Genomic DNA, 23,064 nt, shown 5'->3' with positions numbered 1-23,064 from the left:
ATCAGGCCTTTAACCGCAGGAAGCAAACTGACTGAAAACACCACAGGTATCCCGTGAACAGCACTTGAATTCAAGCCCATTGACTGGAGCTCAAGTGTTTGCAGCAGACCTGCAGTGATTAACAACCATTTATTATCACTTGCCTCAAAACCAGAAGGGATAATGTCAAATACAGCAACGCAGTGCTTGAGAGAGTACATTTTCCTATCTATCAAACTAAGATTATCTTCCTTCCTGGGACTGCCTTAATAGCGTAACAGGAATCTATTACCCAGTTAGGTAGTGATTTTGACAGAGACAAGTAGTTTACTTTGATGTTCAATGCAAAAGTGAAACAAAACATCTTGTACAAAAATTTCCCTGTCATTTGAGACTATAAAACTGGGCTACTCATTTAGGAAATTTCCAAAACTACACTATTTAAAGCATTTAGTTTCTTGAGTATTGAGATACCAAGCCAAATGAGGCACTAGAAGATATATTGTAACTTCTCTCTACCTGCCCTCCAGCCACCTCCAACCCTTATGAATTGGTTTAATTTGTCCACAAAGGAAGGAGGAAGGCAGAATCCGAAATGATGCACTACTACAGATATGTTAAATACTTGAAGGGAGCTCTTCTGTAATTTGTATTTCTGTAATATAGCTGTAGTGCCTGGGAGACGAGCAGCAATTGCTCTTCCAAAAAGCATGCCAGTTATAAAGATCATATCACACCTTTATTTGTGTTCAAAGTAAGGTAATTGTTTGGATTATATTGTTCATCAAATATGCATAAAGCAGAATAATTTATAAATTACTACTGTTCATATACCTTATATGTCAGACTGAGAGCCATTTCTGATTCTCACTACAAAATGCAGTACAAACAGGTCATGAAAGATGGCACATAGGTGACAGCACAAATTTTCCTTAGTTTTTGGATACCCACAGACAGAAACTGCCTAAGATAAAATAACCAACTTGCTGTAACTTAGGGTGGCACCTAGGAGCCCAAGAACAGAAACTGCACAGGACACAGCAATCCTATTCATTTTTTTCCCCCACTGCCCGTATCAGCAAGAGCTTTGAAAAAGAAACAGAAACATTTACATCACATAAGCAAAGGCATGTATACAACCAAGGACAGATCAGAACGTCCAGACAAAAGAACATATGAAATAAGCTGTTTCCAAAAGAGAAAGTACTGTCCTTTTTACCTTCGGCAACTTCCAAAGGTCCTTGAGATTTGCGAAGCTCTTTCACCGTTTCTAAAAACTCTTTCCCTCCAGCCTTTTCCAGTGCCTTACCTGCAAGGACAAAAAGCAAAAGGCCTTGGCTTCAAAGTATCAGCGTGAAAAAACAACTCCATTTAAAAGAAGAACACTGTATACACATCCTGTTTCGCTCTATCACCAGGAGCTGGTGTTTATACTCACCACTCTGTCTAGCCATAGATGAACTTTACATTCTATTGGTTTTGAAAACCCCTGTATGTTATCATTGGAAATCACTTTAATTTACTTATCTGTAAGAAGACTATAAGGTAAGAAGACTAGAAGACTATGGCTAAAATAGCAAAGAATGGGGTTTTCAGGACTCAGATTTCCAGCCTCCAAAATCAACCCAACATACACACCCACACTACTTTCTGAAATAAATACAACTGGGATGCCAGTGAATATCTGGATGACTGACTGTATAAAACAGTGATCCAAAAGCCTTCTACTAGATTCTGTGCCTCTCTCTGCAACTGACTGAATATCCTTTTTACCTCCCTCTTGCTTCAATTTCAGTATTTGTACACCAGCAGTAACAGTATTTCCTTATTTCACATGAGCAGTATAAGGCTTTATACATGAGTGTTTCTAAAGTATGTAAAATCCTACAGTGAAAAGCATAATTAGAAGTGTTATTAATATCTAATTTTTGCCATGGAATTTTCAGAAGCAAGTGTAAAAATAATCCAATGAAGACCACAATAATGATTATTTACACCTTTGCTGCTCATGTGCTTCAACAAATTATCTGTGTTTTGATTGTTGTAAGGCATCATTGAAAAAAGATAAATTAGTGATTAGCCTGTTATACCTAGTCAGATCCAGCCTGATTTTCAGAAGTGTTGTAAGTGATATTTTATGGCCTGGGGAAGATTCAGATGAAACAGGATGGGATCTCAGCAGGCAGCTAGCAGACCAGCTGCTGTTCCAACTCTAGATCTGTGTTTTCTGCTTGTAGCAAAGCCTCACCTATTTCCTCCTTGAGGTCTATTTCAGCAGTTGTAGGGTGAACAATACCTTCTACTTTCATGGAGCCAATATGGCTGATGTCACTCTGTGTCAGAGAAAGCTGTAAAGTAATAATGGGGGAGCAAAAAACAAAAGTAATTTTAGTGCGAAATTATTTTCATACAAAAAAACTAAAATGAAAGAAGGCTGGATTCAGTCTTTCAGAGATCAGTAGTTTTACTGTGGTCAATATGTGTGATTCTGATTTTTAGCCTCTAATTAATTCATTTTCACACCACTTAGGAGTATTTTGCCCACAGCTTAGGAGGGCATCCAGAGGAAGTGACTGCTAGAAAAACATCGTATTCTAGCATCACACTTTGAAAAGAAAAGGCTAACTTTGGAAATGCTTTTGCTTCAAGAAAAAAACCAGTAATATTAAAAAGTTTTTCTCCTGTCAAAACATTTGCCCCAGTAAACTACTGTTGGGGGCCAAGAAGAAGGGCTGAACACCATCCTGATCTATAAAGGCTTCACAACCCAAGTAATTAATTACCCTTTCAGTTCCTGGCATAAATAAGGAATGCTTTACCCACCCAAGCATGTGGATATAGGACCTGACAAAAATAATGAATAAGACTTTACAGCTGCTAAACATGTGCCCAGCACACTTCACTTCTTCAAAGGTGCACTGCAGTATTTAAATCCTAACCAGAACAATAAGCACTGCCCATATAAGAGAAGAAAGTGCACAGACTCTAGAGGGACTTAGGACAGGACTGAACGCTTAAGAGAGGACTGAACGCTTAAGAGAGGAAATCCAAGTTTCATCTACCTGGCCAGATTACTGCTTTTAGCAATCTTTTGGATTTAGCGTCTGTCTGGCCCATTCTAGACTGCTGTTTCAGCAAAAGGAGAGTTCAGTCCACCTGATCCCATAAGTGCTGCTTCATACAATAGGGTTACACATCAGCACAGGGGGCATACAAAAGCAGTTTCCCGAAGAACACCTTTTCCAGATGACCTTACTATTTGAAATAATAACAATATTAAAAAATTTTGACTATACCTCCATAGTTTAATCTGTAAGAAAAACCTCAGTTTCATTCAGAAGGTCCAAAAATTAAAGAAGGCAAAAAACCCTCTTCCTCTTGGTGAGAACAGAGGAACAGCAAACAGAATCAAAACAAACAAAAAAAAAAGGGACATACAGTTGGCTGGACACCAAGAACATGCAGGCATTTTGGTGGAGCAGTTTTGTAATTCTGACCAAGCACAGTGTCACTGTCTGTGCTGAGATGGAGAAGTAGGCATGCCCTACAGCTCTGGTGAGGTTCCCAACTTGAACAGTGAGAGAGTAGTACCCCGTAGCCCACTTTCAGATGGAGAACCTAGGCTTCTGGGACAAACCAACATGTGAAAGTTCTGGGCGATCCTGGGACCTGGCCCAGGAATACTCTTTTATAAATAATAAATTTGGGACTGCTAACGGAGAATGTAGAGGTTTTGTTCTGGTGTTAGATCAAAACCAATCTTCCATTTATGCTAGGCTCCATTGCTATGATCCAAATCTGTTATAACTTTGTATTACCTTTTGTCCTGGCACAAGGCTCTTGGAGGACAATATAGTGAAACCATCCCCAGGTCCATCTTCAGATGTTGAATTTGAAGCTCCTTCTTTTTCATTGTCCTTTTGTTTGTTCTATTTGAGGGAAGGAAATAAGAAAAAAAACAACTCTCAAAGGGAAAAAAAAAAATAAAAAAAACATTTACCATTATTCAGAAATTGATAGATTTTATCAGTTACTATACATCTCACCTTTCCGGATCAATATATTATTTATAGCCTTTTAATCCCCAAAGATTATGTAACAACAGGTCTTTCCTGTTTATATAATGCTAAAACATCAGTGGCTCATCTGAGGCATTACATACTTTTGTAGTCACATTAAGAGTCAGGGTATCCACACATCCATCTGTAGTTTTATTAACAATTAAGGGTTTATTTATGGGCGGGGGTGTGCTAGTTTATTTTTGCTGCTAACAGAGCAGAGCTTGTACTAAATTAAACTTAGTAATTTAGTAACCTACTCGAACACTCCAATCTGAAGGAAAAAAAAACTTGATAATCTAAAAAACCCCATAAGTTTCAGCTAATAAATCATAGATTTGAATCCATATTGACAGGAGCAAGCCATCACGCCTACATACAAGCAGTCAGAATGACAAAATGAAATAACTAATAACTGAACTTTGACTTCAAAATTCTCTTTGTGGGACATACCCCTTCTTGCAGCCTTGCTCCAGGAGTAGCAAATCTACTTCTACCAGGACTGCAGAAACATCCCACATCTCTCAGTATTTGCTTTAAGGTACATCAGGAAGCTAACTCTTCCTAACAAGTTCCAAGCACTGGTGGTAGCTGAGATCAATACACAGGGGCATCCTATTAAGCAACTCTGTTTTCTTTTAAAAATTTGTTTCTGGATATTCTCAGCTATGGAAATGTACTAAAGCCTAGAGGCATGCAGAAATATATGCTTAAGACAAGTTTAAAAATCTTAGGTCAAAGCTTAATATCATTTAATCCTACCCAATTAAAAAAGTAGTGTTTTAAGATGCATGGACTGGAGCACTGATCTGATTACTGCTTTACCAAATTAAACCAATTTGGATGGTGACAGAGGACTGGCAACTGTAAGGGAAGGTGCAGTGGTCAAGTTCTGATTAATTTCTTCTTGCAACTCTTTTTAAAAACATTAACAGCAGCACACCTAAGAACACATGAGATCAAGAGCTTGTCAAAACGACATTTATGTACCATGTTGAGACAAGCTCTCTGGATAGTGAAAAATCTTCAACACCAACCCAGTAACTGTATAAGGCTGAAGGTATGACATGTCTCAAATAGAAAGCGTTTTAAAACACAGCTTCCTTTATCCAAAAGCTAGAGTTCACTGCCACACGGTGTGGAGATGAAAAGATTCTACGCCGTTATCAAGTACTGCAAAGGGTGACATGGAAATCTAAAAAGTTTCCCTCAAAGCTTTAAGGTTTTGTTATGAAAATTGATTTAAAAAAAAAAAAAACAAACCCAAAAAACCTGTTTGCTTTATTTCTAAAATTTAGAGAAAAAAAAATTATCCTGCTGTGTTTATTATCAACTCTTACCTCCCATTTCTAGTTGTTACAAACAATGCTGAAGTGCTCATTTATTCCTCCTAATAATCTTAGTCAGTTTTGATCCAGTTCCTCTCCCACACCTCTGGAATCCCATGTCTGCCTCATACTTACCTTTTTGGGTGTCCGGGCCTTGGTAGACTTTGCCTTCTTCCCACTCTTTTTGTTCACCATCATTTTCCTTCCCTTCTTCTCAGGAGCAGGTGAAAGGATGCTCTCAGATTTGCCTTTGGCACCCCGTTTCTTGGCTAGAAGCTCTGGCTGAATTCTAGGCAGGACACCTCCACTGGCAATAGTCACACCTTTGAGCAACTGCAAGGAGCAGCAGTGTAAAGAAGCACATTACACATTCTCTTAGCTGGCACTCAAGCTATTTTTGCTGACTACAATTACACATATGCAAGTAGTTCCCACACTTCCTAAAGCATTGCACCTTGCCCCTTTATCATGAACAAAACCAAACAAAAACTGTTAAGGGGAAAATCCACAACTATAAGAAACCTGGCAGTGACGGTGAGGTCAGCCAGCACATCGCACAGAACTCCACTACTTTACCAGTCTCTCTTCTCTCTTCCAGTGCTGGTCCTTCTGCATACCTGTCTTTGGTGCCTCGCAATCAGTGAGCAAGGGTAAGAGAAGATAAGTGCCTGCAGGCTACTTAAAAAACTGCACCACAGCCCTGCTCAAAGGACTGGTTGCAGATCTCTTTGGTAGGGAAACAGATTCAGTGAAAGCAAGCATGAGTCTCAAGAACCTGCTTTGCAAAGGGGAACAACCCGAATGGGCTGTGATATTACGTAGTGGACAAAGTCCAGCTAAATCCTAATAGACACCACTAGATCTAACCCCCAGTTTAGAGGCCAGTGACCAGTGCGCCACAGAGCAGGGAGTAGGCTGGTAGCGTTAGCATGCTTTTCCCTCTCTCTTGGCCTCTGTTTTGACTTTTTAGTCCACCTGACTGGGAACAGGGCTAGATGACTTCATGGGCACCACATTTTCATTATTTAAAGCAGTCAAATAAAGTGCAGGAATGTTTTAAAGTGTGAATGATGTCATACATCTTCACATGAGGCCAACCAAGAAGAGATACTCTGATGCTGATGGAACCTTTCCAGTACCCCTGAATTCACAGCCCATGCCATGATCTCTCTTCTCAGTCAAGTTCAGCAGAAGTGATCCCAGAAGTGATCCTCAGGGTCAGAGCATTGCAAACCACAGTCTGGTTGCTAATGGAACTTGGGCATACAGACAGGGAGGCAGTCCTGGAGGGAGCAATAGTGAGTGAGTGAGACACATCTCTACCCAAGATGGGCCTCTCAGCCAACGTAACAGAACACACATTTCTACAACTTTTGAGAAAAGGTCTTCCATATGGCACATTTTCTTTAAGTATTGGATCTTCCAGGGGAAAAAATTAAGCATCAGGTTTACCCACTTCAGCAGGACTCACAGGCTACAAAAGAAGCAAAATTTATATCAGAGAATTTAAGATGAGATATCAGAAAACCTTTTTTGTCTGCTTTTATTGAAGCGAGCACAATCTTGTCATCTTCTGCTACAATAATTGTGTTCTCATTCACGTGTCAGACTAAACTGTTTCTAAACTTCCATGATACCAGCTTCATTCATGCCACAGCACTGAAATGTAAACAGGTACCTGATTCAGTTCCTCATCATTTGCAACTGCTAGCAGGATGTGTCTGGGGGCAATTCTTCCTTTCTTGTTGTCTCGTGCTGCATTTCCTGCTAATTCTAGAATTTCAGCTGTAAACACATGGAGATAAAAATGAGTAACAAAAATGCAGCTTATGTACACCCTGTATACACATTTTATGTTCCTTCTTCATATCCATTTCCCTTTGCAAGGGTGTTTCTTGTTTTAAATGGTCTTTGCTACAGAAAGGCAGAAACCAAACCACATACTCCATGTATCTGTAAATTTACATAAAATAAATTATTCTTCCTAATTCCCTAAAGGATAGCTAGCAGAAAATATGCTAAGATTTGTTCACATAACTTCTTTTACAAGCCAGTCAGAATTCTCTCTCAAAAAAAAGAAAAAAAGTAATACCCTATAAAAACATACATCAGTAGTCCAAAATTGAGCAGTAGTCTGTAAACAATAAAACAGTAAAGCATGCAATGAAACCCCAAACCTAGTACAGACAGTTCTGACAAAACAGCAAGGATTCTCAGGACCAGGTAAGACAAAGACTGAGGTGCATTTAAAGAAATACTTGGAAAGCCAACAAACTAACCAGGCAATGCTGCAATTCTGCATTAAAAGGCATCGAAAATCCATGAGAAGCTTCATTTCAGAACAAGATATAAGAGGTTTGACTTAGATGCAAGCAGAGACAACGTAAGAGCTTCAGTACATGAACTATTGGTAGAAAGTTTCTTCTACAACTCTGGGAACAGGAAGTCACTTTAAAAGTATTTTCCCTAAATCTGCGGTAACATTTATACTGTGATTAAAGTTGCAGAGCTTTTTCTGATTGTTATAGAGGAAACACAGACACATCCTTCTGAGTTTATTTGATCTGCAGCAGTCACGATAATTCATTAACTGACACAGTTTAGCTCCTACTCAGAAGTTATTTCTCATGTAAGAACTCTACTGAAACACTGAGTAGGAAGGAAGAAGGGAATGTTTTGCTCCAAATAATCATAAAAATAATATTCACACTTTCTTTCATTTGAAAAGTATTCAGTGTCTCTGTCTTCTGGTTTTTGGGTTTGTTTTTACATAACAGGGATAAGAAAATTACAGCCCATCAGTGCCCTTTTAATGATATCTTACTCCTTTTTATAAACCAAATAAAGAACTGTAGCTATTCTTAAAAAGAAGAATTTCCATGAAAAATCTAGCTGAAATCTACATAATGCTCTCTGGCTAAAATTCAAAGGATTTCAACATGAGGTTTAGCTCTCAATTCATAGGAAAAATACAAGCTTTCAATTTCATTCAGTTAGAAAAACAAAACTACATACTTGTCATCCAGTTTTGACTACTATACGGCATACATATTTAACTGAATGTTGAAGATGTAAAAGCCGTTTTTTAAAACCATGTGCATATTCGTGGTGAATTATTTAAGAAACAGCCATTGTCTGTTGAAAATCTGAATAATTATTCATGCCAAAGTTTCAAGAAACATTATCAAATTTGCAAAGACAAGCACTTAAATTTTAGGAAATAAAAGAACTGTGGTTGTGATAGCAAGGCTACTGCCAAGAGGAAAAAGCAGTGTGTGATGAGACAAGCAGAAACAGTATCACACCACAAACACACGGTCTGCCTACATTAAAAGTTAGGGCAGCAACCTCGGCTCTAGCATTTCATAACTTTGAACCATCTGACTTGGACTTTAAAGGAGGAGACTGAACAGAGATCCTGCATAAGCCAGCTATATTCACCCCAGCAGGGCTGCAGGGCTGGAAGTTTCAGACCCTCTTCTCAGACCTCTGCCAGTGGAGCTAATACAGCAGCAGATAACAGGAACAGGTTGCCATCCATTGTGCAGACCAGCATAAAGCAAGAAAAGAGACTCAGACTTCTCCAGTGGATTTTGCAGATGTGTGCTGATAGCAGAGGAAAACTGCACAGGGAAATAAAAAGGCAACACATACTTACCTGTGTGGTAACTGAAGTTCTTTCAGATGTGCCAACAGGCACATCCTGCTACCTGTGTGCTCACCCCAGTCCCCCAGGTTCTGGGTCCTTTGGTCAGCAGCATCCTGATGGTGCACTCAAATGTCCTCTGCCTAATGTTAAGAGCAAAAAACGCAGAACACTCAAATGCCAGCCATCAGAACACTCAAATGCCAGGACACCAGAGAGAAGGGAATCCAAGGCAGAGATGATGTATGGCAGACTGCGGAATATACACATAACTTATCAAAGGATGTCAATTGTTTGCATAGGTGAATAATTGCCTTACCTCCCTCAAACGATTGTTTATAGCTTATTTTTCTTACACTGGAGGAAGGGACTTACAGTCTTCAAAATATAAAATGGCACTTGCAAAGTTCAACATCAAATCTGGAGGGTTCAGTTTTCACAGCCTCTGCTGATAATAACAGATTCCTAAAGAAACTGCTTTACATTTCAAGTAGATACATTGTGACAGCTGGGGTTATACACTCCAAGAAGACTAGTATAAGAATATAGGTCCTATAATAAAGTCCCGTACTATATCAAGCCATCTTGAAATCGGGCATCTTGATATTCTCAGATGTATGTTGGTTTTACTTTACGTGCTCTTAGCAGAAGACATTAAGAACTAAAATGAAATACGAAAGTAATCTTACTTCCGTCAAGATTCAAAATGCAGAAAAATGCCTTCTACACTGGAAGCATAACTTCAAATTCAGACATCTTCAGTGCAGATGGCTACAAGCAAACTAGCTCATTTATGCACTGCACAGTTTACCTGGGCCTCAGATAGACATCAAATGCTGGTCAACTGGGTAATGCCCAGAACTACCCACTGACTCTACACAACACCTGGTATTTTAAAAGGAGCCTTTCTCCTGTTTGATAAGCACTCAGGACCAGGGAAGAGCATAACTGTACTCCAACTGTCACAAGCAGCAGCCAACCTATGACCTGAATGGGATTACAATTTCTTATCCTGTGACATACAGAAAAAAAAGAGGTTTCTTTAGCTGATGGATCAACAGATTTGGGAGTGTCTGGGAACTAAAAGCATCCCAGCCAGGCCAAAGCTATTTGTTCAGCTGACCTCAGCCTGCTTTTGAGAAGTACTCAGCTGGACTGATAAGAAAGGTGTACAAGAACTATTGATAGCAGAATTGGAAAGATTGCAAAAAGGTTATTTTCCAATTCTCCTTCAGGATAAATTGTAACGGTTCCTGTTATGCTACCACATACAAATCTACCAGTAATACCTTTGGTACGAAAGATGGATCAGATGATGGAGTCCTTTGTCCTCCATTTGCAAGTGAAAAAGTATTTGCTTGATTTGTCTCTTGATGGCAGATGAGTACAACAGACAGAAGAGTGTGGCACTTGATCTCCTTTGAAGGAGGAAGTATTTGCTGGTGTTGTGTTCTGCCCTAATTTAGAGAAGATGGCTTACCATTGACATCTTCCATGAGTTCTTCTGACCAGCACACCATTCACATGTCTTCTGCTTCCTAATCAAGAGGCATCTGTATTCTTTGCCCACATTTTGGAAAGGTGCATTATGGGGCACATGCAGTTGATGTTTGATTTAGATGATGATGATTGAAGTCAGCCCCATGCACACTCAGAGCATAGTCTGGCATGCATCTGTTGCAAAGTCCATAACTCCGATGGGATTGAGGCCCATTTTTCATGGAGTTTTAACTCCAAAGCCAGTGGAGCCCAACACTGTTCCACCAAACACAACCTTCTGGATAGGAATTAAGCTGCACTTTTGCAATATGATTTTCAAGCCTAAGATATAAAACAGCATAGAGAGATTATGGAAGAAAAAAAAAAAAAGCCTTAGAACACCGAAGAGATCTTCCTCACATCCTCGCAGTAGCAAATCAGTCAAGGTAAAAGTACCTCTTCTTGAGATACATTGTGGTGATAGCTGGCATTTTAACAGTGGGGTTGCTAAGTTAAAGCCCAGATTTGGCATTGATAATGGTTTTGGTGCAGCCACAATCAATTCTGCATACAAGGGGAAAAATGGGGATCTAGTGGCTCGTGACAAAGAACTTGTACCAAAGCCAAGAGGCAGTCTGAAGCACATGGCAACTGGGAATAAGGATGCTCAAGACGTGTATGCACCACCTGGATGATGCTAGTCAAAAGGCTCAGTGCTTCAGGGCAACACAACTATAAGCCGTCAACAGACCACATGCACAGTTGATGGCTCGCATGAGAATTGCTGGTTGATGCTAGGCCCTGGATGTATGCAATCAGATAGCCCTGGTCCTGTTTGACCCTTCCAGCCTCATCTACCCAGCCACAACTTGCTTTCCCAGCTCCATAGCCCATTCTCCTTTCCTTGACAATCCACACCTGAAACTTCTATCTCAGTTGCCTTTCCTGGACAGTCTCCATTCCCCTCTCCCACCTACTCTTCTCAGTTGTAGTAATACTCAGGCTCAATCTTCCTTTCTAGGTTCTTCATTCTCAGCACCCTCTCCATCCAGTCCTTCATCTATGCTCTGTTTTTCCAACTTACCCTGCAGAATCCTGTCAGGATTTTTGGACACTCCTTCCCTCTGGTCATCAGTTCAGCTTTCCATCCACAGCTCTGTCTCCAGCATCAATATTCTTTTCCCACAATCATCATCTCCCCAGAAGGTTATGATCTGTTCTCAGTTTCCTTCTCTCACCAGTGTGGAACCTGTTCCCAGCCTCCTAGTCTGCTCATCCAGTTAATTCCAGCCTGCCCTTCCCACCCCACATGTAGTATTAGCCTCTCCGTCAACTCCTGTTCATGTACTCCCTGCTGTCAGTCCCAGACCTCTTGCCACCCACCTCTGCGTGGCTTCTGCCTTCCCATCAGAGAGCTTCCTCCTCTGTGCTGCCTGGTACCGCTGAGACCACAGAAAGCCCACTCCCTGCTCTGTGCTGTGACCAGGAGCAGCCAGGGGCAGCAGTGAAAGTTCTGAGCACCAGCAGCCATGGGCTGAAGCATGCTCAGCCACTGTGTGGAGTGGCCCATGAGCAGCCCTGCCACACATTGGAACTGAAAGGTTGAGGCATGCTCTGTCATTCTAGGGACACAATGAATAGGCAAGCCTGGGCAGCACCAGGTGCTGAGAGAGGCTGGAACATGCTCAGTGAGGACCAAGTCTCTGGAGATTTTAGCTGTTAAAAATCAAAGAAGTCTCTGCTGAGCATAAGCAACCTGTGTATTTTCAAAGTTACAGCTTGACCAAAGAGAGCAGATTTCTCTGAGACAGCAGAGACTACCATTCCCCTTTTGTAAAGCATCAAGTCTCTGCTCAAACACAGAGAAGCAGGCAGGCATTTAGAGAAGTCCTGACTAATGTTTTCACATAGCACAAAAATATGGTTCAATCTGCATCTGTGAAACAGTTAAAGAGCCAGACTCCCTTACTCCCGCCCTCCCAGATCTAGGCTGAAGCAGTTCCCCTGTATGCAGGCTTTCAGCCTGAGTAGCCATTTCATAGTACAACTCCATGGGAGAAAACTGGAATTTGTAATAGGAAGTATCAGATAAAGTTAATAAATGTTACCAGTTTGGCCTATAATACCTCTTTTGACAACAGCCTTGGAAAGCACATTTTGTTTCTAAAGGCTTCACAAAACCAAAGACTATATTCACATAAACATAGAGGGCTTAATGTTGCAACAGTGTTTTTAATTAAACTATCCACCTTTGTAATCTTTTCAAACAAAACTGTGGGTAGGGCACAGAAACTTTGGTTTGGAAAGACCACTATCCGCAAGCAATAGGTGTCCGCTCAGAAACATGATTCCATCCTATTACAACAAATACAGGGTTGGGACAAGATAGGGTTCTCTCTCTGCTGAACCAAGCAGCTTAAAATAGCATTTCCTTACAATTTATGTGGGCCCCCAGCCTACAGCTCTAGCGATTTCCTTGCCTGGTTGACTACACGTTCTTTTTCTCTAAAACAAAGTGTAAGCCCACACATAATCTGCCCATACCATATTAATGATTTAATTTAAACAGCATTTACTAGCCAGAAACAGAGCCAAGATATACACGGTTCTAATTCAGATAATAGGTAAATAGTGCTGCACTGTGTGTTATAAAATGATTACTATAACTCAGTCTACAGTACCAAAGTGCTGCGCATACTAGATGTGCTGTTGACACTTTATTATTACACCTTGTAATAATTGCCAGAGCTCAGAACAAGTATCCTCAAATGTTTATCCTAGAAACTCCTTTGAATGCTATGGACCCCTGGGGAGTGGGAAAAGACAAAACAAATATATTCCTCTCCAGACTGAAGGCCAGCAGAGTCACTATGCAGCACCCTATTCAGTTATAGAAGTTACTGCAGTTTCCAAACCCCATGTAATATGGTTTTCATCTTGCAATATCAGACATCCAGGAGTCTGCAGGTGAGTTCTAAGTGACTTATAGTTGATGATAAAGTCAAGCAAACACATCTTACTACAGAGAAATTCATATTTATGACATTCATGGAGAAGCCTGAATCACCACTAGAAAACATCGAGAGGTACGTCAACAAAAACAAGATTGAAAATCACTGTGGTAGAGCAGGGGAGCTACAAGAAGAATCCTCCGTCTCCACTTTTCTCCCTAAGTCTCTGCAGCCCCTGAAGCATCCTTGCTGAGCAGCGCTCTGTTTGCAAACAGCTAAGCAAGCTCTGTAAGCCAAGGACTTCCCCAGTACAGCACAACTGCACCAGCTCCACTGAGAGAGATTTCTGCAGTTACAAGACTTCATTTTTAAGGTATGAAACTGGATTGTGCAAATACACGTATGCTCTTAATGAAGTAAAAGATCTCCTCCAAAATCACTTAGAGAACTGATCTTTCTGATCAAATAATATCAATGTTTGTTCTTACACAGCAAAAAGAAAACAAAACCACAAAAAAACAAAAAAATCAAATAAGTGGAAGAAATGCTCATCATCTTGGATTTTGATTCTGCTTTTCAGTGGTGTTTTGTTTTATTTTAAAACCAGCTCATTTTCTGGGCTTGGCTCTTGAAGGAGCTGGGGGTGAGCATAAATGCAACCTTAAACATTTTGCTTGCATTTCTTTCGCATAAGCAATACTTTTTCACTTCAATTCCAGAAGTAGCCTCAGGAAAAAAAAAAGAAATTAAAAAAATCAATTCTCATCCTGCAGTTAATCAGCAGAAATGTGGACGTTTCTGTAACATGCTATTAGGTATCATCAGAAATTTAGTTTTAATAGTGAAATTATCACTATTTCAGATTTTGAAAGAAAATACTGCTTTTTATTGTCTGGTAGCAAGAACAGGCTTTCATGTGTAAAAAACAGCCAGCAATGTTTACAGAAAGACTGGCATGCTGCTATATGGACAACCGGGCTCCATGCAAGCTTCTTCCATGCCACTCTAGAATAAACTATGCTCCTGAAACACAACTCACTCAGCTAATTTCATCCAGGCTTGTGACTCCTCATAGATTCTCTAATGCACCTCAGTCTTGATCTGTAACACCTAAATAACCTGAACCAGAATCCTCTCTGCACCGGGAGTTGTAACAATTTGCCAAGGTGCCATTTTCCACAATTAAATAAGAAACCAAGCAGGTATGATCATAGGCCAGTGAAATATTACAATATACATCACAGTATATCGCAGTATATTGTATCACCATGTGACATCTGCCCCTTCCTCTGAGGTCAGTTTCAGAAAGCGAGGAAAACCTCCAGTATGTGGGAAGATTTAAACCCTGAAACACTTTTTTTATATACTTAGGCAAGCCAAATGAACAACCTCCATATTTCATAACACTTTAACACTGTTCTGCAAGGAGAAAGGCAGACAGAGAAACAGAGTTTGCTCACTTAAAAAGCACAATAGGTGCACAAGGTGAGTTTGCGCTCGTTTTTCCTGTTGTATCCAGGTGTATCAAAAGCCTAATTCACATCAGCTTTCTCTTGGACAGAAACTACCTAGATGTGACTCCTCACTCTGCAAAGCAATAAAAAAATAATCCTTCCAAGCATGGTGCCTCTAAAGGAGAAAATTTCCATCCTCAGCCTCTTCAAGAAGCAAATTCATCTTCTTAACATTTGAAGTGAATTTCAACAAATCAGTACTGCACTTGCAGAGCCTGAGTTTCAGAAGTGCTGAACACGTTCGTATCCCATTCCATGGATATCCCTGGTTTCTTTGTGTGATCAGCACTTCCAGGATCAGGTTGCTGGTTTACCTGCTAGGTACTCTATGACGGCTGCCATGTAAACTGGTGCTCCAACACCTATCCGGTACTTGTATGTTCCCTTCTTTAGGTAGCGCATCATTCTCCCCACAGGGAAAATAACACCTGCCCTGCTTGAGCGTGAGAGTTTGGACATTTTCTTCTTCCCACTTCGGCCTGACATCTTGCAGCTTTGTGCTTTTCAACTGCTGGTGATTCTTAACCCCTTGCTCCAATCCAAAAGCTGCAAGACAAAAGAAACAGGATGCGTGTTCAGCACGTGCGAAACAGCTTTATACATTATCTCATTCTTCCAGAAGAAAAATCTAAACTCATTCTCAATACCTGTTCGAGCTGAGGCATTACTCATTAAAAGCAGGATAACTGGAACATTTGATATTCTTTGCTGTACTTTTGATTACTGCACTTTCAGTGTAGCAATATCACAGAAAAGTGGTCTGGATAATATATATATATTAAAAAAAAATAAAAAATGAATTTTACAAAAAAACCCCAAAACCGAAAAAACAACACACAAAATCCCACCAAAACAAAACCGAATCACACCAGGGCAGATTTCCATTCTGATTGTTAAGTTTAGCAAGTTATAAACAGCTGAGAAGTACTGGCACAATGGACAGCATTAGAAAAGCTGAAATCCAGACACTGGTGCCACCTGTAAGTAGAGAAAGTTGTACTGCTTGCACGGAAGATAAACCCTACCTACAAACACACTGCTTCTTCACAGGCATTTTATACAGGGAATTTCACATGCAGGGCTGAAGCAGAGCAGCAGGCAAGCAGCTACACTTCAAGCACCTCTCCTAGGGTTACTCAGGCCACAGGAACTGAGGGCCAGCTCAGGCTTCACCACTTTTGTAATTCTCCCCAGATCACCCTCACAGCAGCTCCTGGGAGCCCCAGAACCTTCCCCCACAGAGCAGAGAGGAGATCTTTAATCTCTCACCTAAAAAGGACTGACTACCAGGTTTTTCTGTCCATCAAGCTCCCTGAAGGTGTGGGGTTTTACTCCCTGCATTAAGACCCAGTCTAGTCTATACATAGGAGCAAAAAGAACAAATCTCATTTTCTCCTTGTTTTTCTGGCAACTGTGAGATTGCATGTAAACAGACAACAAACCCTGGTGTCAGCCACTCCAAAGTGTGCATGCGTTTTAGTTACACCTCTAGCTCTCACTTGCAGTCAAATAATGGTGAAGTTTTAACTCTGCTTACAAAAATTAACTCCATTTCAACAATTATGATCCTGGTTACTCCTCTGAAGTAAACAAAAAGCATATCTGCCACAGTTGGTATCTCTGCTGCTCATCATCCCACTCCGAGTTCCCTGTGAACTGCCAGCCTGGAATCATGAGCAGTGGTAAAAGAGCTCATGAACTGCCACTCGCAAGTGCTGATTAAAGGCAATGGCCACTTGAAACAGATACAAGTGGAAAAAAGTCCCAAGCAATCCATTAATTGCATTGATGCAGAAGAAACCAGTTGTGTAGGACAGAGATTACTAGGAAGCAGCTCCATTGATTAGGACCAGCAGGTTATGGGGGGGAAAAGGGGGGAAAGAGCTGTTGTGAAAAGGCAAACCTTGCATAAAGGTGTACAAGCAAGAGGACAGCCAGCACTAAGCTGAGGAGTTGTGTCCAACCACAGATACCACACTTCAGGCATGCACAGCAGCGAGAATCCAAAGGAGGGAGGTAAGAACAATTGGAAGCTGAAAAGAAGCAGGGAGACACGATAACGGTCTTTAGAGATGCTGCTTCGAAGGTGGAGGGAGTGTTCCCTATGAAAGTGACAGGAGAAGAGCAGGACTCTTATAAAAGCTGTGCGGCAGGGAGGAGAGTAGAGCACTGGGCTCAGTCAGACAGAGAGGTGGCAGAATCCTCCCCCAAGGACAACTTTAAAACAGTTACAGAATGTATGCCAGAAATGGCACAGGCAGGGCTGGATCTGCCTTGGGATGGAGGCTGGACTAAGGTGGTCTCTCGAGGTCCCTTCCTCCCAGCCCTCTTGCTAAATGAAATTTGCGATTTGTGATAAACCCTTTATAAACTTTCAATTTCATATTAAGCTACCAATTAACATTTATAAAGCGTCCTTTTCAGTTTGTGATAACTGACATTCAAATTAATGAATAAATGTAGGCTGAGAATTAGGTTTCTAGCCATCAGAGGAGCAAACTTCTGGAACAGCCTTCTCTCACGAGTAATATGTGCAACACTAACTCATTTTAAGGTGGAACTTAGTAAACATATGCACTAGGGTGCGATCTGATTCCTGCAATTCCAGCAGGACGGTTTCATCACCCCAGAGTTCAGTCCTGCGCTGAAATCCCTACAAAGAGTAGGGATACTACAACGAACAATGTATCAAAATAATATTAAGGTGACCTCTGATATATTTGCTCCTGTAGTACCAAATCTCAATTGCCTGTAAATCAATTGGAAAATAAACCCAAAGCAAACAGCGTAAGATTAGATTACATCCACAGAAAATACTGTAGTTGCACTTGATCTCTGGGATACAGAATCAAAACGTATTTGTATAACTAAGCACACCACCCTGGGGCATGCTATTGCATTATGCAACTTTCTGTTTAACTAATCACTTCTGTTGTCTCACTGAACTTTCCACCCCTGCCTACCCCTTTATTTTTCCCTTCTCTCTCACGGCAAGTCTCAGCTTTTTTCCCCTACTGCCAAGGCAACCTCTGGAATCCCAGAACATTTTTCCAAATACACTGCAGGCAACAGATCAGGTATGTTTGCGGAATGATGTGAGAGTCTAACTACAAAAGAAGTTTCAAAACTCTGCTAACACTCTTCTTTGCAACTTACGTGGACCAGGGTGTACTGGGGAGACACATACAAAACAGTGTGTTCTTGCCTCATCTTGAATGCTATGGAAGGCAATTTTTGGTAGAAAGCCAAGCTATGGCATAGTCACATCCATTAAAATACAGCTCCTGTGGACGTGGCCGAAGAAATGTGGTACACTGGGGTTGCCAGCTGTCTATACTAGCCACCTTGAAGGGTGGACACCAAGCTCAGGTGACTGTCAGTCTTTGGGATCTCCAAGTTCTCTTGCACAGAAGAGCTATACCTGGTCTGCAGCAAGGCCCAGCAGTTCAGATCCTGCTGAATCATTCCTCCCACAAGCAGGCATTTGGTTTACTTTGGAGGAGGGGCATCAGCTCAGCCCTGACACAGTTACATGATGCACTCACTTGAACTGCTCCAAAGCTGCCAACAGCTGAAGAGCTACAAGCTGAGCACTGCTGTCCTAATTGTTCTCTTTGGGTGATACAGCTAAGCTCCAAGGGCTTGTCAGTTGAAAAGCACATTAGTTCCCTCTCTGCCAGCTGATTCATCATCTCCAAGTATGCCCTTATAAACTACAGCCTCCATTAAAAAATAGAGCCATGCCATGTACGTGAAGTCCATCCTCGCTGTGTTGGAAGAACTGCATCTATATCTGGCTACCATGACATCATGAGGCTTGGGCAATTTAAAGCAATTAACTTTTCCAACCTCTTAATTGGTCACGGCACACTCCTACTCTGCCATGACTCTAACATCCCTGTGTTGCTATGGGGGATTTAGTAGCTACCGGATCTCACAGAGCTCTCTACAATAGCATCAAAATAGGGTAGACTTTTTAAGCGGGGCTTTCCTCTGTTGAGCTGTATCTTCTTCAGACTCCAAAGAATCCAGAAACACTTTCTTTCTGCCCGCTGAAGAAAGAGCTGTACCTCCTCACCTCTTTCAGGTAGTCTGCTTTGTCCACTTGGAGGGTCTCTCCATCACAGACACTACCATCCCATTTCCTTCCACCACCACTGTCAGCAGAGGGTGATAACAGCTTCACATGAGCACTGGAACAACAAACCACCCTGGGACATTCCCTTCACCATTGTGCAATTTGCATCCCACACCACATCCCAGTGGATCACACTTTACCAAAACAACCTTCAAACCCCTTTCCAGTCCTTCCTACATGGATACTCAGAAGAGCAAAATCTCATAATCATCTTTAGGCAGTAAGGACACATGTAATTTTCAGAGAAGTAAGAGCAATCTGCAGACACAGAAACAGATTGCAACCTCCAAGTGAGCCTGAACTTGAAAAGCTGACCAGGAAACAATTTCAGACATTGATATGTCGAAGTCTAGTAAGAAAGCATGAATGCATATCAGAAAGTTCAGCACAATACAAAATGCCTAAGATAAATCAAATCTAAATTTTTCTCAAAGAAAAAGTCACAGAAAATTATTAAAGAAAACTTAGTTTGCACAATGTAGCTCCAAAACTGTTGCAACAGTGGAGGAGAAAAGTAAATTCAGGCTGTTCCTCTTCCCATCCCATAACATACACCACACAGAAGCAAGCTAAGGTAACAGCTATAACAAATACCAAACGCACACCAGCAACCAGTTATCACTAAATATTTGAGCAATGGCTAGGTAAACACCCAGTCAAATTAAAACAGCTGGTATTGCAGCTTATCTTGCTGGACCTTACATGTAGCTACAACGTAATTTGGCAGAGAGAATTTTGCACAGTGTGCCTAGTGGCATCCCTCAGACAACTAGAGGTTCAGAAGCGGACATTGCACTGGGAGCTACACCAGAAGCTCAGACTGGCTAAAACGCTTGGGCATGACTGGATGCCAGCCTCGGCGGCCTGGCCCACGGAACTAACACCCCTGGTGTCCCCAAGGCTTTGTACCAGAACCATTTCTACCAAGTTTATTCACCAGTGGTGCCTTGGACATTGTTTCCAGATGGCTCACATGTGCTTGGTGCCTGGGGTTCTGGACTTCCAAATACTGAGGAAACTTGGACTCAGCAGGCAAAGACTGAAGTCAAGGACATGCAGGACTATCAACACGTCTGCACTTTCCTCATCTCCATCTTAAGATCTATTTGAACAGTTAGGAGTTGACAAATAACCCAAAGACATTGTATCTAGGTGCCAACTTAGGCTGTGCACTCACAAAAGCCACGTTGCGCAAATAACTCAGAAGAGCTAAAGCAAAGCCTGTTACCCGAATAAACTGGTAAGGCACAACCAATGCATGCACACAGCACTCACTATTCAGTGGAGAAGCAGCATGTGTCCTGGACTCAACCTACTCCAAACCGATAGACACAGAGTGCGTCCCTACTGCAAGAAGCTTCACAGGCACGCCGAAGCCCGAAAAGCCCGAGTGTCCTTGCAGAAGCATCTTCCCCTCGCACACCGCGGGGGCTGTCTCCCCCGTGGCACGGCACGGCTCACACACCGACTCTTCTTTTGACCTTCCTGAGAGCTGCCGAGCTCGCGGGGGGCCGACCCGGTCCCCACGGGGCCCCGAATGGAACCGACTCAAGCCCATGCAGCCCGCCGTGCCCCGCCGTGCCGTGCCAGCAGCCCTGCGCCGCCCGCTAAGGAGCGCGGCCGCTGCCCGCCCCGCCCCGCCCCGCGCCCGCCCCGCAGCTGCCTGGACACATCCGCTCCTCCCTCCGAGCACCGGTACGCGCGCCCACCACCGGCACTCTTGTCCCGGAGCGCGACCCGAGCTCCGCTGGCCCCGCCCCGCTCCTCCCGCTGATTGGCCAGCGCGCCCACCCCGCCTGCGCGCGGGCCAAGAGGGAGCGCGTTGATTGGCCAGGAGACCGTGATCGACGGGGAAGCGGCTGGGACGCGCGGCAGTGCCGCGTGCGCGCTCCGTAGCCGGCCGCGCATGCGCCCTTAAGGCGTGGCGCAGGGGGGGAGTGGCCGTTGGTTTTCCCGCGCAAACGCTCACGTTCACCCCCCCCACTACCATCGTTCTCCCCTCAGCGGGCTCGCTGCCGCCGCCACGGAGGCTTCGCCGCTGCCTGCGAGGGGCGCCGGCGGCCGCCTTGGAGCGCGGCCCCGGAACGGGAAGCGCCGCGGCTGCGCCTGGCTGCCGGGCGAAGGGGGAGGAACGGAGGCCGTGGGGAGGCCTTGCGCCCCCACCTCCCCGCCCCCCGGGACGGCCCCCGCGCGCGCCGCCGCCTCGCGCCCCAGCCGCGTCCCGCGCCGTCCCTCCCCGAGGCCGCTCCCCCCCGCCCCTCACGGCGGCCGCTGCGCTGCCCCGGCCGTGGCCGGGCCCGCCCGGGCGGCCGCGGACACCGGCAGCAGCGACGGGAGGAGGAGGTGGGTCGGGCGCCCGGGAGCGGGAAGAGGGAATGAGAGGAGCGGGCCTCGCCGCGGCCCCGGAGCCCCCGCGCCGCCGCTCCCCTCACCTGCCGGCGCCCGCCGCCGCCTCCTTCTTCTGTTTCCGTCCTCTTTTTCCTTTTTCTCCCTTTCTTTTTCTCCTCTCCTTGCCCCCCCTCTGCTCCCCCCTTCCCTTTTCGGCTCCCCCACCCCCCGCCCTCACCCTTGCTCCGCCTCAGCCGCCGGCTCTCCTCCCGTATTGTATGTTTCAATGGCGATGGCGGCGGCTCCTCTTGAGGGGGGTGGAAGGGGTTTCTTCCAGCTCCGCATACCGCCTCTAGGAGGAGTCACTGCAGCCCGGGCCTGCAACAACCCCCCTATCGCTGCTGCCCTCCCAGGCATCGCGCCGCTCCTCCTTGCCCGGGCCCCAGGGCTGCTGCTGCCGCCGCCTTCCCACAGGCACCCCCTCCCCGCCTCCTCCATCGCTGCCCACCCCACGCACGCCTAGCAGAGAAAGGGCTGCCCTGACCCCGGTCCGCGGGAGCTGCAGGGTTCGCCGTGGTCGGGAGCGCAAATGGAGAACGCCTGGCTTCCCAGCCGTTCCCTGCTCACAGGGTGAAGGAGTTAGGAGACGTAGAGGTTTCACGGGGGTCCTAGCTTGGGCTAATGCGCAGGGATGGGTTTTGAGGTGCCCTCCCTGGTTTTTGTTAGGAAAGGAGCCGCCTATCCTCATATCCCAAGGCAAGGTGACCTCCGCGTCTTGGTACGGTGCATCTAATCCAAGTGTTCCAGCATCCCCAAACTGGCTTAAAACGGCCGTAACAAAGAGTACTGGCAGCTCTTTGTGTCATGTTGCATTGGAGCGTTTAAGGCGGTCACAAGCTTTTCGACTCAGCCAGGAGGGCTGCAAACTTAACTTGCTTTCTGAATGAAAGCTGAGGTGGTTTTTGTTTTCCCCACAGTTGCACGGATTCAAGAGCTTGAGGTCCAAGACACGCAATAAGTGATTGTATTATGAGTCTCACAGCATGTCTGTTGGCAGCGCCAAGTACGTGATCGCAGAACTGATGCAAACAGAAGAGCGCACGGCTACACCTCTTAAACTGATCTCAGGGATATTTTTACATGCAAGTGGGTTTATATCGTCATTCCTGTAAAAGCATTTTGCATCATTGCACTCATTTCACTTGAAAAATATTTGGGGGCTGCTCTAATGCACTGGGAGATACGGTATTAACCCAGACCAGCACAACTCGCATGCAGTGTGCAGGAGGGTGTCTGGGAACAACAGAACAGAGTGATAAAGAGGCATCCATGTTTCCAGCTTTCCCTTTGTCACTGCAAAAAAGTCATAAAGATTCACTGGCTTCCTGGAGTTTGTTTTAGGCTTTGCCAAAGTAAACTTTTATGTCTGTATGGAATTGCATTTGGTGGGGAAAAAAGCAATGAAGAATTTCTTTGGGTTATATTAATTGTGGACCACACTGTCTCCCAGAGAAAGAGGGCATGAACTGAGGACCTACGGTTTTCTCAGCTGCTCTGTGACCCTGGGTAAAGGATTTCACTAAACATGACTGTATTTTGACTGTCACTTAAAATGGAAATAAAGATACTTTCTTGTTAAGCAA

At 43.7% G+C, this 23,064-nt stretch overlaps 1 protein-coding gene and 1 long non-coding RNA gene across 7 annotated transcripts in view; one reads left to right on the top strand and one right to left on the bottom strand.

Annotated features, from left to right (window-relative positions):
* LOC115608120 (core histone macro-H2A.2) overlaps positions 1-22,233 on the bottom strand; it is a 28,703-nt gene extending 6,470 nt beyond the window's left edge. The window contains exons 1-7 of one of the 6 annotated variants that reach the window (XM_030486365.1): positions 21,966-22,233; positions 15,270-15,501; positions 7,044-7,150; positions 5,501-5,698; positions 3,798-3,908; positions 2,228-2,327; positions 1,199-1,288 (exon numbers count right to left, since the gene is read on the bottom strand). In XM_030486365.1, the coding sequence (XP_030342225.1) occupies positions 1,199-1,288; positions 2,228-2,327; positions 3,798-3,908; positions 5,501-5,698; positions 7,044-7,150; positions 15,270-15,441 (778 nt within the window). In that variant the 5' untranslated portion in view covers positions 15,442-15,501; positions 21,966-22,233. The other 5 variants (XM_030486363.1, XM_030486361.2, XM_030486362.1 and 2 more) reach the window with 5 other exon arrangements.
* On the top strand, positions 21,040-23,064 carry LOC115608121. Its single transcript, XR_003991442.1, has 2 exons — positions 21,040-21,436; positions 22,399-23,064. It is a non-coding gene; the product is annotated as an uncharacterized LOC115608121 (long non-coding RNA).

This window comes from Strigops habroptila, chromosome 5 (genome assembly GCF_004027225.2).
Source record: "Strigops habroptila isolate Jane chromosome 5, bStrHab1.2.pri, whole genome shotgun sequence".
In the NCBI taxonomy this organism is placed as follows: domain Eukaryota; kingdom Metazoa; phylum Chordata; class Aves; order Psittaciformes; family Psittacidae; genus Strigops; species Strigops habroptila.
This window is presented reverse-complemented; position numbering and strand designations above follow the sequence as displayed.